The sequence below is a fragment of the Ptychodera flava genome, chromosome 11 (assembly GCF_041260155.1).
Source record: "Ptychodera flava strain L36383 chromosome 11, AS_Pfla_20210202, whole genome shotgun sequence".
Classification (NCBI taxonomy): Eukaryota; Metazoa; Hemichordata; class Enteropneusta; family Ptychoderidae; genus Ptychodera; species Ptychodera flava.
The window spans coordinates 30,621,133-30,639,840 of NC_091938.1; the positions used below are offsets into that span (position 1 = coordinate 30,621,133).

The 18,708-nt window shown below is 37.1% G+C and overlaps 1 protein-coding gene and 1 long non-coding RNA gene across 9 annotated transcripts in view; one reads left to right on the forward strand and one right to left on the reverse strand.

Annotated features, from left to right (window-relative positions):
- LOC139144078 (uncharacterized) overlaps positions 1–18,708 on the reverse strand; it is a 65,618-nt gene that overhangs the window by 30,843 nt on the left and 16,067 nt on the right. The gene's annotated exons all lie outside the window — the stretch shown is intronic.
- LOC139144075 (trafficking kinesin-binding protein 1-like) overlaps positions 1–18,708 on the forward strand; it is an 89,961-nt gene that overhangs the window by 26,043 nt on the left and 45,210 nt on the right. For 2 of the 8 annotated variants that reach the window (XM_070714737.1, XM_070714739.1), the window contains exon 1: positions 7,291–7,621. The exons of 5 other annotated variants lie outside the window; for them this stretch is intronic. In XM_070714737.1, coding sequence (XP_070570838.1) covers positions 7,546–7,621 — 76 coding nt within the window. In that variant the 5' untranslated portion in view covers positions 7,291–7,545. Of the gene's footprint in view, positions 1–7,278; positions 7,622–18,708 lie in introns of those variants that run through there. One more of the 8 variants, XM_070714741.1, reaches the window with a different exon arrangement.

Here is an 18,708-nt window from a genome sequence, read left to right on the forward strand (position 1 = left end):
TCCAATGGTCATGAAATTGCTTATTTGTATGACAGATACCGGTATATTTTCTCCATAAGCACATGTCAGTATGGCTTTCAAATTTAGATGGTAGGTTTGTAGAGATGACATGAATTACACGTGTACGAACAATATCAAAATTTACTACTTAGCTCAAACTTTCTTACTTTTGGGTGAAAACATAGTCATCACTTTCTTGCGTAATTGCTTTGAATGTTACATGTAGTTTGTACTGTATGTTCTAACACTTTAACATCTTCTGGTGATGATCAAATGATGATGACGATATCTGTGGAAATTTTTGGGATCAATTTTCTTATGTTTAATCAAAATTTGGCCTTACATTAAGTTTGTTCCAAAATTATTTGTGTATCTCTTTCATTTGTCTTCATATCTAATATTTAAGTGCTCTGCACTGATCATTCTTGTCGGGAATTGTTATTGTTGTGCATTATTCACAGTTTCAAATTGACAAGATTGAACATGGTTTGTGAATATAAGAGTGACAGTAGAATAACATTCATTGTTGTTTTCTCTGATGCATTTCAATAAAGTTTGTTAAAACAAATTGCATTTCTTACTTTTCTCTTCAATATTGAAATATCACTGATATTATACCAGCAGGCATGTCAAGGAGTTTTCTGATTGGATGAGAGCTCACACCAGCCGTGGTTTAAAACTTGTTCCATTGCTAAAACAGTCCCCTCACCTAGCATAGAAGCTTAATGCTGAGACCGGAGCACTTAGATTGCAAGAAAAGTACGTGTTAAGAGTAACTAAATGATGAAATACATGCAGTTAATCTCAAGATCAGTGTAACTGTTTTGAATGTTGCTCTCAGAATTGCCAAATGAAAGCATTTGGCTTGCCTTTCACCAAATCACCTCTGTTACTCTTTGTCGGGCACACAGTCCATGTAGCCGACAATGAGATGCAAATGATATGCGGTCAAGGTCTCCTCAACTAACTTTCAGCTGGTTCTTCACTTTCTACTATTTTTATAGTATTTTTTACAAAGGTACATACTTATTCTACCTGCAACTTAAAACTGATAGTGATTTTGTAGCTCATTCTTTACTATTTTTCATAGTTTTTGGTAGCCGGTAACAGACACTTCGTGTTCGTGTCGGCTACATGGACGATCTGCCCTTTGTCGTCTGTGTCGCTTCCACTACCATCACCGAGTATGTGTCCTATGCAGCCTTTGCGTCAACAATGTTGGGTTCCAGGTTTCAAATTTTCTTTCGATGATCATTGCTGCATTAGATTGTGCTTTATCCATTTTGTTTGTGCTAAAACTACCGAGGAAACAGCTTTCAAAACTATAAACACAGATGTTTACATATTGTAATAGCAAAAATCCCTTCACAGTTAGGTATTCATTTGACTTGGGTACAGTTTGCTCAAAATGGCACTCACTTACAGTGTGCAGCAGCTTGTGTACACATAGCATGTTGCACATTGTACCCAAATCCCATGTATACCCGCATGCAATGGGGGTTTACTTGTTTGAGAATCAACCTTGCCAACTCCATGCAGTGTGTAATAGGCTATGTTATCTTTGACAAGTGAATTCAGACTGAAGTGAAAAAACTCCGTCAAGAAGAATGACTTTTGGACATGACACATGTACAATCTGTATTTGACAAGTTAAACTGTGAACATCTAGACATGAGTTTTAGAGTTCAAGAACAGACTATATTTTAGAGACTGAACAGCAATAATACTAGAAAATACCCAAAAAATGTGAAAGGAAGTGGAGCTATGTGGCACATTACTTGAAACTAACTAGAGTAGCTGTGTTCTGTGTTTACCACTGATCCTCAAAACAACACAGTCAGTGTCAGAAACAGACAGTCCTTCAGAAAAGGTTGTTGTAGAAGCAAATCTACTGGAACATTTATTGTTCTTTTGAAATGCTTCCATCAACTTTGTATCAGCATCTTGAAACATGCTGGAAAAATAGTAATAAAACGTAATTTTAGGACATTTAAAGAAAGCAGTCACGTGGTGTAATTTCCTGTACCTATGAGAAATACATGACTATTTAGCCAGCAGTTGCTGTCTAAAGCTGAGAATCTTTCAACACACTGAGAGTATTAGCATATTCCACATTCTACTCATCTACATAAAGAATATTCTATTTCTCAATTTTATTTCTGAAGACGTGAATGTTTCTTGACCCGGGGGAAGTGCCAAAACTCCAAAATATTGGTCATTCAAAATGGCGAAATGCTAGCTGTGAAATGGTAAATGATGGCCTTGTTGCTCATTGGCTGATGCAATTGTGGCATGATAGCGTGAGTTAATCTTTAAACTCCATGTGCTGACCACGCACAGCAACCGCATGATTTACATCGCACTTATGATGTAATGTCAATATTCTGGACAGATGAACTCTGTTTCACCTGGTCGGGTCTCTTTCAGATCAGAACGGCAGATACAAAGCCAGACTCTGGTCAATTACTTAAGCCTGACAAATTAGACAGTTCCGTGTTTTTTTTGAAGCAAAGTTTAAAGGGAGCTGTCAACCAGGTGTGGTGTAACTTATGATTTAAAGGACCATGTAAACACTGTTTAAACTCTTTGTTGTTGATGACAACAGCTTTGCATCCTTGGTATTATTTTGTTAATGCAGACTCACCATATTTCTCATGAGCACCCATGCTATAGGGCAAACACCGGACCCAAAACTTTTGATGAAAGTTTCAAATTGAGTTAGCATTCCGGCAAGTGCTCACTCTGGTTTTTCATTTCTTCAGGGGAATTGTGAAATAAAAGATGTTTTGAAATCATTATATCAGTCTCATTCATTCTATATTTTGTGGTTGCATAAGTTGTTCTCACTTCATGTTTGGTTGCACTTTAGAAGTGCCATTTGTTACGTTTGACATTAAACAACTTTGATAACCTATTTTGAATAATATGGCATGTGTGGCATATTTCCTTTTCGATGACAATGAAATCAATCATTTTTGAATATTTTGGAGTCTGGTCAGGGTTAAAGCACCCAACCCCAAAAAGAAAATTACATGCTCCGGATCCTGGCCTCGGCACTTACACAGATAAATATGATACATGGTATTACATCATCCTAGAATTGAGCCACTGAGCTCCTTCTGGTTGCTTGGTTTTGATGGTTCAACCTGGGGTTTGGGGGTTTGGGGGTTTGGGGTTCAACTTAGCATGACAGTAAAGAAACCTGACATGGTTGGCTCTTGTATTATTTCAATTTCACTACTTCTCTTTTAAAACTTTGTATCATACAGTGTTTGAATGGAATCAGCTTTTGCCGAGTCAAGAGGCTGTTGTGTTGAACTGAAGTGATGTATTGTACGTGTTTGGTTTGCATGGCACAGGGTTCAGTACAAACACATTGACATCACATTGCCCGGTCTGTTTTCTGATACTACCATTGAAGTTAGCATAAAAACATAGAAAATGAAATTCTCCTATATTACCACTGTCTACTGATATTTATTAGGTAAATTCCAGGAAACTTACTGTGCAAAGTGCTGAGTGCTTCAAAGAAAACTACTGTAGACAGTACATGTACATCTGTTGTGTATTGTTCTGAGCAATATGGACCCTCCAGATATTGTAAAACCTGTTATATGCCAACTTTCTTCAGAAACTCCAATAAAACGTTCAGTAGAGAAAAATATGCCATATCCTTAATTTTCTTACCTGTGATGCTAAAATGAGGAAAGTGTATCCAATAAATAAATAATAAGGAAATATATGAAATGTGATATTTTGTGTAATCTGCACACTTTTTAATTTCAATATAGTATTGCACATTTGGAAGACAAATGTGAAGTATTCTTGGTCACACACATGTGGTGAGCAAACTGTTCATTTGTCACTGTGTGCCCACCAACAAGTTATGTGGAAAATGTGACATGTATATGTATTTGGATTTACTCTGGAAAGTTGTGGTGTTTGGACAAAGGGACTAGATGCTTGTGAGATTTCCCAGGAAAGCTTGATTCCTAGAGATCCCTGATCTCCCAGGGAAAACTTTATATTCCTGTACTGTAGAGTTGAGATTATGTGTACCAGAAAAGAAATTAGAACCTTGTCGGAAGTACCAGGTAAAGCTGGTTTTCCCATGGAGTTCTTCAGATTTCCAAGACAGTGTTCAATGTCTTTAGGTTGATCAAATGCAGTGATCTTGGCTGAAATACCACCAAGCTTTTTGCTCAGACCACTCTGATTAACTCTAATTTCACAAGTCTGATGGCCGGCAAATACTGTTGTTCTGATGCTTGTCCATAAAAGATTTGCTTGCCCCTGAGACTGTTGACATCAATGATACCGGATCAACCCGTACAACAGATAAGAAGATATTAAAATGATGTAAAATATAAATGCTTGACCTCTGTCCATGAATATCAGCAAAATCATATAAAGTTATTTGTCCAGTTTGATTTTGTGAAAAACTACATTAGACCTATTTAATATTTACTTAACACAAGATCCCTGTATTTCTTATCAGAATCCACAACTGTAATGATATTCCTACCCAGAATGCCTGCTTTAGTGATTATTCTGTGCCAGAGAACAACACCATATGTTAGTACATAGTTGCATGGCTGAGTGACAAGTCACGGAAACTAACCCAATCTTAAACTTCTTATCCAGGTTTTGTTGTATATAAGTTACCAAGGCAAGCAAAACCAACATGAAATGTGCTTGTTGGTGAAATGTTGATGAAAAATACTCAGGATATATCAGCAGAAATAAGACAAGTGGAAAACTTTCTTAGTTTACTACACTAAAAATTGCAAATTTGTATAGCTTAGCGGTCATATGGTTCCAGACTGATACATTGAAAAACAATTTCCATGCATAGCAGTGCATATTTTGATGGCTATTGGTCATGATCGTGAATATTCATGAACTTTGATAACAAAGTCACAGGAAGGACTTTTCCTTAGAATTAAAACATCTTTTGTGAGAGAGTCACCCAAGCTAGGAATATTTTGACCACATCTAGGTGATGTATCAGATATCTGGAAATTCTAAAGGAAAACCATGAAACCAGACAGAAAAACGTGTTTGAGATTACAATATTCAAAATTGTTTGTGATATCTGAAAGAGGTGCTTGATGATTGAGGATTACAAATTGTGTGACTGGTTTGTGTTTTTGTCAGCTGTTGCTAATAATCTGGTCAATATATCTCTGGTGTTGAGGTACGTATGTAGTACACAATGTTATTGACAACTTGTTGTTTCTCTGTGGGCTGATGAGTCTAAACTGAAGTCACACAAGACTAAAGTTTGGTTGTTGTGAAAATTACAGGAAGATGAGATGACATACTCCTTTATATTGAGAGGGTTGATGTAACTGAAGTCAGCATGTTGTTCTTGTATGAATATGATATGTAGCAGTGAGAATTATGCAAGCCAACTGGTAGAATGTATGATGTATTTACCGGGTACAAACGTGTATACCTGGAGATGAATGTAGTTCACATCCATAAATCATAAACAGTTGAAAAAAATAATTACCATAAACAGACACCACTGATAGAAATCTGGCAAAGGTTATGTTATACATAACGCATTTCCTGAGGAAACAAAACAAGAACAACCGCACCCGTGGTGCATGGTACTGAGCAGCAATGCTATGGCCTTTAGATACTGTAGGTGTTAGAACTAACACTATTTGAGTAAAAATTACATTTTTTTTCAAACTGTTAAAGTGAATTAGTGCATAAAAATCAAAGAACTTAATGGATCTGTGTTAGCTATTCCATTTAGGAAGTGACTTAATGTGAAATGATACTTACTACTGGTATGGTAACAAGGCTGATTCATGTCATAGAATGTTAACTCAGGTATATTGTGTATCATTTATATGGGAAGTTCTTGATTTTAATGGTTGTCATAAAATTGTAGAAGTAAGCACCTCATTTTCTTTTAACGTTGATTTTCTTATCTTTGTGTCAATGACAAATCTATAAGTCCTTCATTTCAAAAGATCTGAGTTTCAGTGTCTTGAACCTTTCACCTCTATAACCTTGCTAAATCCCTATTCTTTGCCATGAAATAGTTGAACATTTTCGCTGTGAAAATGGAGTGAAAGGATTAACCACACTTTTCTCAATTTTGTTTCTTAAAAATACCACCTTCACCACTGATACCTTTACCTTACATTGGTGTCTTATATCAAACAGTATAGTTCCAGCTGAATACAATGATTCCATGTCATTGCATGAGTGCAGGTTCTTCACAACGTCACAACATCCAGGCATCAAAGATGACATATCCATATATTTTATCAATTTTTGTGCAGCTTTGATCTCATTTTACTCTCTGTCTCAGATTATATTGTGTAAATACAGACTGAATTTTAATACAAAGAAAATTGAATGACTTTACGTAAAAGTATGCACACAACGTAAATGGTTTCCTATGACCTAAAGAAGATGCACTACTTGAATAAACATTGATATTATCAGGAAAAAAGCACGGCAGTTTACAAATCCATTTTATTTCCTTAAATTCTCATTACATTATATTGATTGAAGATGACACTCTTTACAAGTGTGATGGGTGTATCCTGGATGTTTCAAGTTCAAAGTTTGAGTGTTTTTTTGCAAAATTTGGCTTCTGATGTTGTCAGTAATGCTTGCCCATGATTTCAGAGTTCCCATCAGACAACAACAATTAACATCAAACACCTACTACATAAAGTGATTGCATGCTTTAAATGTATATACTCTCAATGCTTTGTGCATAAGAATGCCTTAAAAAAATACCAAAAGTTAAAAGAATATTCTTACATTTATTCAATGCAGTATTAAAAGTATATGTATCGCTAAGTACATGAACAGTAAAATTACACCAAGGAATTTGTGGAGAGATGTTTGTCCTACAGTGGAATGTGTCAAATAGTCAGCATTATTAATCTAGTACCGTTTGCTGACAGCTATTTAGCTCTGCGTCACTGACAGTTATGAAAGCGTCATGTCATAACACTGTTATATAATAATCATACTTAAAAAATGAATTAATAATTCCACTTGAAATTTGGCAATTCATATATTCTCAAGTTTCTTTTTAAAATGTCTCGCCTGTACAGTATGTGATGTAAATATAGATTTTGTAAGAGTGTTTCATACTGCTCTGACCCATGCAGTGATTGCTGCGTTGTTCAGATATTGTTCTGCTTTGGCGTGGCACTGTAATGAAAGTGAGTTCATAACACCTTCATGAATATGCAAATGAGGTACATTAGCATGACAATTGGGGCATTGTAGAATCCTTTCAGTGAAGTGATTGCCCTTCCACTGCATTGTCTGGTCAGTATGGTGTGTACCTACATATGTAATCTACCGGCAACCGTTGACTGAGTTACAGTGTCGGAGTCGCCCATGGTTGACTTCACGCATGAAAATGTAGCTGCCGTGCGGCCTCATCCCGTGTCTGACGGTTTCAGTGTGCTTGTAATACATGGTTCCCGTGCCTTCATGTTTGACTGGTGAATGGGCATATGTAAAATGTAGCCTGGATCCTAAACAGATACTCTCTCATTCATGGAATACCCTGTGACTGAATTTGTCAGTACTGACCTGTCATCGACTGAATGTGCCTTAAATAGCGTCTCACAAGGTATGACACTCTACCATCACTGTCCTGCATTATTTCACATCTCTTCAAATTTATGTTTTGTTTCTATGGATACTGGATGGTAACGTATTCATGTACATTTTAATCAGAATTCCAAATAGACCATGTCTTCACATGGTGGTTTTTGATGATGTGAATCACCTGGAAAGTCACATTCACGTCCGCTTGTCTAACCAGGAACTAAAAATGATAGGATATTTCCATTCCAATTTTAAACTGATACAACCAGTATTATTTAGAACAATTGGCAGTTAATTTTGGACCATAGGGATTAGCTTTGGAACATGAAACATGGAGAAATGGCTGGACTGGTCTATTGAAACACCTGTGTTTGCTTACAACCTACAAATTTTTTAGTAACTTCAAAATTATTGCGTATCAGAATCAGTATGCATAGTACGGTGCCGTTGGTTTCTGTCTGTTTGACATAGAGGAGCTCCGATGTATCCATGGACTGATTTCTAGGAAAACAGGAATACTGAAACCAGGTCATGTACACTAAGTGTAAATATTGCAATATATGTTGTGTAAATGATATGGTGTGGAAATGGATGAAGTCAGTTCTCATGCAGGCACTTAGTGAAATTTACACATCATTACTGTCACATGGTCTTATTAGTAAAGTGCTTGGATGCGGGCCCCTTCAATGTTAGCCATTTATACTGTTTTATTGATTTCAATTGTTCACTGCCATGTTTTTTGTGTGGCAAGGTCAATGGTAGCTTTTCTGTGTTCCAAAATCTGCAGTGAGGAGGTGTGATTTTTGCAAGAAGAAAGGCTGTAACCTTAGGGTTGTCTTGGACAAAGCGGTGATGGTGGAGATAACTTTGTTATTCATTTGATGTCTCTAGTCTCTGGTGAAATTGGAACTGTGTTTTGGACTGAATTATTGATGATGCAGGGTTGTTGAATATCATTTGATCGGTTTTAATATCCTGCCTGGTCCAAGGATACATGAAATCTAGATCTATGTGTTTGATTTTATGTCTGACTCTGTAAATCAAGATCAATGTATGGTGGCAGTCTAATAGTTCAATGAAATGATGTCTTTTTTTTCACAGTTTCATTGTAAAATCACTGTTTTTGCGTCTTTTATGTAATGGCAACAGAAGATGTTTGTATAGATTGCACATTCTGCATATACTGGTACCGGGGTGTGTTCCAGGTACTGAGTATTGTAATATACAGTGTATTTCATCCTTGGAGTTACATGCAACTTTTATGGGCATTTTTTTCCCATCTGTGAATTACAGTATTTATGCTGTCTTTATACTGTACTAAATATTTGCCAAGTTAGAGGTTTCAAAACTGAATTTTGTTGTCAGTTTCATCATTAATTCAAGAGTCATCTTTTGGTTTGCTTGTTCACTGATCATGATATAAAAACACTGAGTCAGACACGAAATGGGGTGTGTCTTTTGAGACATCTAAGTTTGATCAAAAGGATCCGATGGTTCATCATACCAGTGTTGACATTATACCAGTATAGACTTATCACTTATAAAGCAATGTTATTGATATCTAGTGATGGTTATACCACTCTGTTCTGCATCATTCTATATTCTATGGCTGCCATCATTTGCAAGGTATAGGATGGAGGTGTGCGGTAAGGAAACAACGTCAAGGCCACACTCTTGAATTGATCCATGATCAGATGTGTGAGAGTTAAATACATCTACACTTACAAAAACTAACGATGTGTTGTATTTTTATCAAGAAAATTTGCCATTAAACTTCAAGATCTACACAAAGTACTTCGACTAGAAACTCTATAAAACTGTATCAGTGGAGTTACCGCAAAAACTGATCAGTCTGGCACACAGCTAGACTAAGACTTAGAGACGAACATAGGGTCATAGTGATGTGTGCCTTCATAGCAGTATCTTTTTAAGGAATTATACCATGTAATGTTGATATTTCTTGAGTTGTTACTAAATTGTTTCTGTCTGACAACACATCTCTCTGTTACTTGCCTCAATTCACATAGATGTAGACAATCTTGCATTTTCATTGCATTCACGTCAAACTGTGAATTACCGTACGTCTTGCACCTGATGCTCATTATGTATCCCACTGCCGTATTGATATGCTTCAGTTATTGGACAAATCATGGACATCTTTTCATTTTATTGTAGATTATTTCTCCAAAAATCTGTCACTGCCATTAAGAGCATATATAGAGGCCAAATTTGAAAACTTTTCCCATAAAATGATATGAAATTTACGTGTGTTTTGCTATTGTGTATGACGATTATTGCAGCATCCAATGACGGACAGACATTGTGTGTTGTTATCCGTGAACAACTCCATGACTGACTGTAACATAATTACAAGTAGTATCAACAAGCAGACCTGTGTATACCATTGAAGTCTGTGAATCAGTGATAGTTTACAGAATTGGTCATAAAAGATGTACCTGACAATTTAGGAGAATGGTCAGGAGACGGTACATGACACAGCCTGTCTTAAAAATCATACTCATAGATGAAAATTTCAGGCTTGCTGTTGACAGCCTGAGAAGGGATAAATATAAATTAAGTTATATTAAGTTGAGCTTGAGTATTTTGTGATTGAATTCATTAGTTTTATGAGAAACCTGATAAAATAAGTCATGTGTCTATTTGCATACATGTACAGCAGTATTGCCCAACTAAAAATGCTGGAAAAAAGGGAAAAAGCATTGAATGGTTTTGACGTAGTGCAAATGTTGCCTGACAAACATCTTCAGTGTTTAATGCACCACAGTTTTACTTCATCCATGATGATTTGAATGGCAATAATACAATTGGTTGATTTTACTGTGCAAAAGTGGTCGCCAATATTTGTGAAAACGATAACATTTTATCACTTGTTCATTTGTATTAATACTGGACATAAAAAGACTGTTTAATCAAGGACAGAGTAATTCCAATGTTACCCATATTCATTGATGCGAGTATTCTTTCCTTTGTCTATGGATTATCCGTCGTACGCATCTCTGTGATGTCACAGACACATAAACCTTGGGGTGTGTACGTGTAAATACGGAAGGCTGTTGTGCTGAAGAGGTCATGACCTCACAGCTCATTTGCATTCCTGCAGTGTTTTCTGTCTGAATGCTTGAAGAAACCTAAAACATTAATTTTGTCATGGAAATTCACCTTTTCATCATTTTGCCAAGCTCTCATAATATTTCTGCTATGGCTTGAAACACTATCATATCATTTTGCCAAGCTCTGATACTGTTTCTTCTGTGGCTTGAAACACTAGTCAGTTTCCTGTTTTGCTGTTTGTCTTTAAATGGGTTTCTTGTTAAGGTTTGATACCATAATTTGTCATATAATAATAGACATTTGTATTTGTAACATCCAGTGAGTTTCATTGTCAACAGGCACTAAGGTGCTGGGTTTGTTCAAAAAAAAAGTCTATCAAATGGTATTACATGTATATTACCATGCCCTGTCTATTGCGTTTTAATTGGTCGAGCTGAACCATGTGACTGCCCACAAATACACAATAATGGTTTGGTTTCATGCCCGTGAATATGAATAATATCGTAAACATAGTAACTTTACGGCTAAAACGAAAATTGTGATTTGTACAAAGATCATAATCAACCACAAAATAAAATGGAGCATTTGTCGGCCAAGTTTAGACGCTTTTTTTTCAAAAAATCTCCGGATTTGCAAAATTTTACAGCGCGCACACTACTCACTGACAGATTCTGGGGCCACGTTGTCGTTCGCACCGGAAATTTTCGTAAATTTTGACGGTTTTTCGGGGTTCGTTGATAATATAATTGAAATAACAGACTCCGCGCTGACCATTAACGATCATTTATGGGCGCGGGCGAGAGGAAAGCCAAATTAACGGGCTCGGCAAGCCTCGCCCATTAATTTTTGGCTTTCCTCTCGCCCTTGCCCACAAATAAAACATTAATGGTCAGCGCGTCGCCCGTTATTTCTATATTCTTTTTCAGTTGTAATTAAAAATATGCCATTATCTTCACTCCTGTATGTCAGCCTTAGGGATAAGAAGGAATCCGTGTTGAATTGAATTGAAAGTAGAATGTAAGGAGAAGGGAAGCATCCAATTTATTCTTGAAAGCAGTCGTTTGTTAAAATGTCGACCATGACCAGGATTTTCATGCACTAATAGCTGACAGAATATACACATTGTACATCCTTTGGGAAGCCCTGGTAAACCATACATTTGAATTAGCTCACTTGGGTTTCACAGTTTCAATTAGAACGGGAAATAGGAAGTGTTATAGAGGAACTAGATTGAGCAGAACAAAAAACTGTCGTGGTCATGGGAAACCATGCACCGTGCTATTCAATACTGAAAGAGTTGCTGAGTTTCGATGTGACTCTAATGAACTCTTTCATGGAGTGTAACCCCAACTACATCACAAACCAACAAGTGACCTGGGTAATGTGGCATAGCCATGAAGATAGAGTGTAGGTCATACAGTTTGGCAATAAGCATGCTTTCATGGTGGCCTGAACATGAACAAAAGAGCTGTGCTTGGTGCTGTATAGTGTTGTATAGTGGTATAGGGATCACGTACATGTACAGGCTATACCATACCCCTTCTCACTTCAAAAACTTCGGGTATAAAGGTCAAGGTGGCAGTTTCTTATTAGAAAGATGGATTTGTCTGTGGAAAAATGGGACAAATTGATCAATTAATTGGTTCAATTTAAAGATGGATGTAAAAACTATTTGACCGTACATGTATAAGTATCGACTCTGTGTGGTTGACACGACTGATACCATGAGGGTTTTAAGAGATGAATATTTCAAATTATGAAAACATATAATAGATACTTGTACATTGTAGTATATGCATGGTATGTTTTATTCAACTTGTAAATGCAAGGAATCTTAGGAACCGTCATTTTAATGATAAAGTTTTGTCTGTCCAGAAGAAAAGAACACAATTTTTACTACAAGTGTACTGTTATGGAAAGGTTTGATGAACGATTAAAAACACTTGAATTGATAGATGTGCATGTCTGTATTTAAAATAATTAGTATTTGCCATATTATATACTCATGGAACTTTATGGTTCAAAAACTTCATAGCACATGAAAGTGCTCTACAGAGAGGGTGATACAATCTATCACACATTCATGTAGAATATTAAGTCAAGTCATGATCCAGAACAAGTTGAAAGCTGATTTACCTTAACTGTATTTTGGTTTGAAATTTTCCCATTGCTGCTCAAATTGTCTAAGAACGCTGCATATACATGTATAGAGTTAGAAATAATATTTCACGAAGCCCAGGTGTTAACATTTATTGTTTGTGAATTATGTCATGTGTCAAGACTTGTTTTTGAAAAATATCTTCAAGAAGATACATGCATTGTAATCTTTTCATATGCCAAAAATGTATTATATCCAGTGCATATTATGCTGTGAATGTAATCAGAATCTAAAATATCAGCATGAAAACAGAAAAACTCTTTTCCTGTCATATAAAATTATGGTACTAACCTGTTAACCCCCAGTTTCCTGTACTCAGACCCACAGTGATCATTGATTACAATGGCTTTGGGCCAAACCATTGTGGTGAAAGGGTAAGATGTTAGGCTCTTAGATATTAGCAATTTGTTTTAAAACTGAATTTCTTATTTCTGATTTTAGATGACCAAGTGATCAGAATGTACTGTACCGTGCATCTTGCAGAGACAACATACGGTACACATTTAATTAAAGTTAGTGAGTGAAGTCTGCATCTCAATTTTGAAAAGTTTCCGTTACAGAATATAAATTGTATCAATTACAACACGTCATGTCCCTCTCACTGTGTTGCTGGAAATTGATCAGTTGAATTCGTAGAACTAGATCAGCAGTGTGACCTGAAGAGATTTGATTCTGCAGGTTGAGACACAAGTCACCGTTTGTTGGTTTACAAATGTACAGCTTTACATCATATTGTTCGTCAGTGAATGTACATAGATCAAGTTCGTCAGAATCAACTTTCAATGATTGAGCTTTGTTCCAAAATTTATCACCAAGGTATGTGACACACATTGCTGTGTAATTATATCTGATTTGTATCTTCAATTGCTTCAAACATCAGTGAATGGCATTTACACCCCAGGCAGTTTTTGAACTGCGTACTACATTGATGTATTGACTACAGTTAGTATGGTTTCGGTTTTTACAGTACCAAGCAGTGCCTGGATGTCCCAGCTATGCGGACATACTTGCAGTACAAGAAATTTCTATCATAGTCTCTTGAAAAGTGAAACAATCTGCAAACCACTTTTATTGTACTTTTTTTCAATGTTAACATTTGATTTGATCTGTTGAAAGCTTTACTTCCATGTGTTTACCAGATGTGTCCATAACAACGGCCATTTCGATACAAAACCATGACAAAGATACGATCAGCTACATGTAGGACAATGCTATAAACTAAGTCAGCAGTTGATCATTGTCACTTAGGTGCACACTCATATTCTAGCCCAAACTAACAGTACAAGGAGGCTTCTACTAGATTTTGGTGGTCAATAAAATGGTAATGTGACCATTATAAAATGAAATGATATAGGGAGGACAAGGGATGCCTGGCAATGTAAAGGCTATTTCATAGGTCTGAATCTGAATCTGAGGCTGACTGCAAAGGAAGCTGATATTTTCTTTGCAACTTTATATCACGGCTATAGTTTCAAAACTGGTAGGAAATTGAGAACACAGGGCTATGTAGTGCAAGTTGTCATGGTAATAGGCACTCTGTGATCTGATCATTGAAAAATGTCATCTCTCCCATTATTTGTGTGCACTTTCTCACAACAATGTTACCATTGTAGCATATGGTAGACCCTGGAGTGAGGGTCTATGATTGTAGCAATTATTCTGTGATGATGGAATGTGTAATTTATTTAAGATATATGCACTAATGTCAAAAACAGATTCATGTTCCAGTCAAATCACTTTTTACTAATGTACAATTGCATAATTATTTGAATTATTCAAGACTTCCAATGTCCAGCCAATGTTGTAGCCGTTGTCTGGCTTCCATGTTCATATCTGCTAACATGCATACCGGTACTAAATTACCAGTACATCCTACATGTAGCTGCTAACATGCAGACTAACTGGTACATGCTAGCTGCTAACATGCAGACTAACTGGTACATGCTAGCTGCTAACATGCAGACTAACTGGTACATGCTAGCTGCTAACATGCAGACTAACTGGTACATGCTAGCTGCTAACATGCAGACTAACTGGTACATGCTAGCTGCTAATATAGCTTCCAAGTACATACCAGTGTGTACTGTACCACTATCAGTATATGTACATTTTCACCTGTCTATTGATTAAACACTTCAGTGGTGTTCTGATTCAAAGAAACATCCAATAGATTTCGATGTATGATAACTATTGACAACGATGTGACTTTTTACTAGATAAAATTATTGCATTACAACAACTCAAGTCTATGCATAGTAACTACTATAAAGTTGAATATTTGCAATTCAGTTTCAGAAGTAATACTTTTCTCATAAAACTGTCTGCACGTCCGTTTGAAACAAATATGTATACATGTACCTGATATGTGCAATTTTCCTATTTACATATCTTACAGTATATATCAAATTTAATGCAAATATTGAATTGTTCACATCCTCTGATATCAAATTTTTCCTTAATATGCTACAGTCTGTCAACTTTGTAAATAAGCGTTCTGTTTGGCATTTGTATTCCACACATGGATCAGGGTTTTACATGACGCGCATTTCTGCGTCCTTTACGCATAAAACCGGACCCACGACCCCTCAAAAACTAAACTACGCGTCCCTTCGGACGCACAAATATCTGTTGCTGGTGTATATCTCGCGAAGCTGCTGAACACGTAAAACACATCCCAGTAAACCTACCGACCCCATACTTTAATAGAATGCTCCGTAGTGTTTGATGACCAATGGTACCCGCGGAAACAAATTTTTCTACCGTAAAAAGTGACTTTCAAAATGTAAACTGATTCTTAATTGGTCGATTTCTTGTTTGCGGCGATCAATACATGTTTATGCATTATGGCGGGTCGTGTCAAATACCCAAAACAAGCCGATCTGCGAAAGTTTTTCGACGGCCGCAGCAACCAACACGATGTAGGTTCGGTCGAGGCCGAAACAGCAGCTACGCCATGCGATACTGATACATCAGATCCCCCGGCCAAGTCAGCAAAATTACGAACATTCAACCAGGGTTTTACATGACGCGCATTTCTGCGTCCTTTACGCATAAAACCGGACCCAGGACCCCTCAAAAACTAAACTACGCGTCCCTTCGGACGCACAAATATCTGTTGCTGGTGTATATCTCGCGAAGCTGCTGAACACGTAAAACACATCCCAGTAAACCTACCGACCCCATACTTTAATAGAATGCTCCGTAGTGTTTGATGACCAATGGTACCCGCGGAAACAAATTTTTCTACCGTAAAAAGTGACTTTCAAAATGTAAACTGATTCTTAATTGGTCGATTTCTTGTTTGCGGCGATCAATACATGTTTATGCATTATGGCGGGTCGTGTCAAATACCCAAAACAAGCCGATCTGCGAAAGTTTTTCGACGGCCGCAGCAACCAACACGATGTAGGTTCGGTCGAGGCCGAAACAGCAGCTACGCCATGCGATACTGATACATCAGATCCCCCGGCCAAGTCAGCAAAATTACGAACATTCAACAGAAGTTGGCTCGATAGATTTAAATGGCTTCGATATTCTGAAGAGCGAAACGTCATGGAATGCGATGTATGTTTGAAATCAAATGTTACATGCCCGTTCACGGAAGGTTGTTCTAATTTTCAACATTCAACTCTCACTCGTCATCAGGACTCGAAAAGTCATCTCACAAGTGCTAAAATCCTAAGCTTGAGGTCACAATTTACTACTGCTCGCAAATCTGCAGAGGACCGGCAGGTACCTAGGTGCAGGGTATGAGTAACGAACTCGAGGCGTACGCTGCACAATTACGTACTGTTTACCTGATTGCTAAACGTGACCTTCCGTGCGATGTATTCACTGACATCATGCATCTACAGAATCTGAACGGCTTAGACATTGAATATTACAAACGTCCTCAGATAGTTATGGAGTTTGAAGAGTGTATTCAACGTGTGATCGAGAAGTCCCTGATTGATAGCATACATGCAACTTGCAAGTGATTTCATTGGTATAATGTTGGATGAGACTTGTGACATAACCGTTCATAAGAAACTTGCCATATATGTTCGATATATTCAGAATGGCGAGGCGAATGTTTCTTTCCTCGGTAACCAGCAAATTGCCACTGCTGCAGGGATCGAAAACGCCTTGATTGAATTTTTGACTAGGAAAGAAATCTGTGACGCGGCCGTAGACAAATATATGGACTGGGAACAGACGGGGCGGCCGTAATGACCGGTCGTTTGAGCGGGTTGGGTGCAAAATTAAAAGCCAGAAATCCCAACCTTGTTCAAGTGCATTGTGTTGCACATCGATTGAATCTTGCTGCTTCTCAAGCAGGCAGAGAATGAGATATTGAATATTGCAAAGAATATCATAATATAATCCATTCATTGTATAAATACTTTAATGATTCTAGTGTGAGATATGACAAACTTAGAGAAATTCAAACTCTGTTGAATGGGAAGGCAAAACAAATAACTGAGCCTACATCTGTTCGCTGGTTGTCGGTTGAATCAGCTGTCAAGATGATTTTCATCAGTTTTGAGCCAATTGCCTTGGCACTTGCAAGTGACAAAAAAGGGGAAAGGCTGATGGGCTGTTGAATTTGTCTCCAATTCATTGTTTCTGCTATTCACTGCCTTATTGATTGATGTCCTTACTGTGATTGGAATTTTGAGCCTTACATTTCAGAAAGATTCTGTCAACCTATCCCATATCAAAAAAATGTTCAGTCTACTAGGGACACATTGAACACAATGACTAATGATTCACACACTGTCAGAGAAGTCTTTAATGCTTTGGGTGATGTTCCTGGCAATGGTCAGAAAAACACATACAAAAACATTCAAATCACTTACAATCAGCCACTCAGACAGAGCTTCTGTAGTGTACGAGAAAATTATATCAACAAACTACTGCAGAATTTAGATTGCAGATTTCCAGATGATGAGATGAATATTCTGGAATGTTTTGATGTAATTCTAAACCCACACAGATATCCTGAAAATTTGGCCAACCTACCTGACTATGGGGTCAACCAGCTTGATCAACTGTTGAATCATCATAACAATACACCAGGTATTGATGCTGATAGAGCTAGGGCACACTTTCTTGTTTACAAACACTTCACAAGATCTCACACGGACGCACTGAATTTTGATATGTATATCAAGCTGTTGCTAACTTATTTTACAGAGGAGTATCCTGATCTTGCCATTCTTGCTAAAATTGCTCTTGTCATACCAGTGTCCTCTGCCCCATGTGAAAGGGGCTTTTCAGTACAAAATGCCATCAAACAGTGGGCACGAAATAGACTCAATCCTCAAAGGCTTAATAGACTAATGTTCATCAAACTGGTTGGCCCCATCACAGCTGATTTTGACTTCATAAACAATGCTAGGTTATTTGCTGAAGGAGCTGCTGGCAGAGTGTGAACTCAACCTACTGGACTTGCTAGGTGAATGCCATTTCAGAGTATGAAATTACCTTCTTGTCAATTTGACAAATTTGAATACTTGTTCAAATTTCACAACTTTGTGAACTTGTCATTAAAGTTATGAGATCATTTCAATTATGAATAGTGTTCTTTGAATTGATCAATGAGGGACCTCAGTATGAACTAGAATTTTCATGTAAGAATAATTTTAAGAAATGCGCAACCATTTGCCGTGTGTTATAACACTAATTGAACACAGTGAAGACCATGGCATGGATAAACAATAAAATATTCTTTTGAAATAAATTGGGACCCCCATATTTTGATGTAGGACTCCTATTTTCTAACACCAGGGGTCCCAGGGACTCTCAAAAGTAAAAAGTGATGTAAAACCCTGCATGGATGTATCCATGGTGACTGTATCCATGGTGATTACTCAATGTACATTTCATTGTAGCTTGTT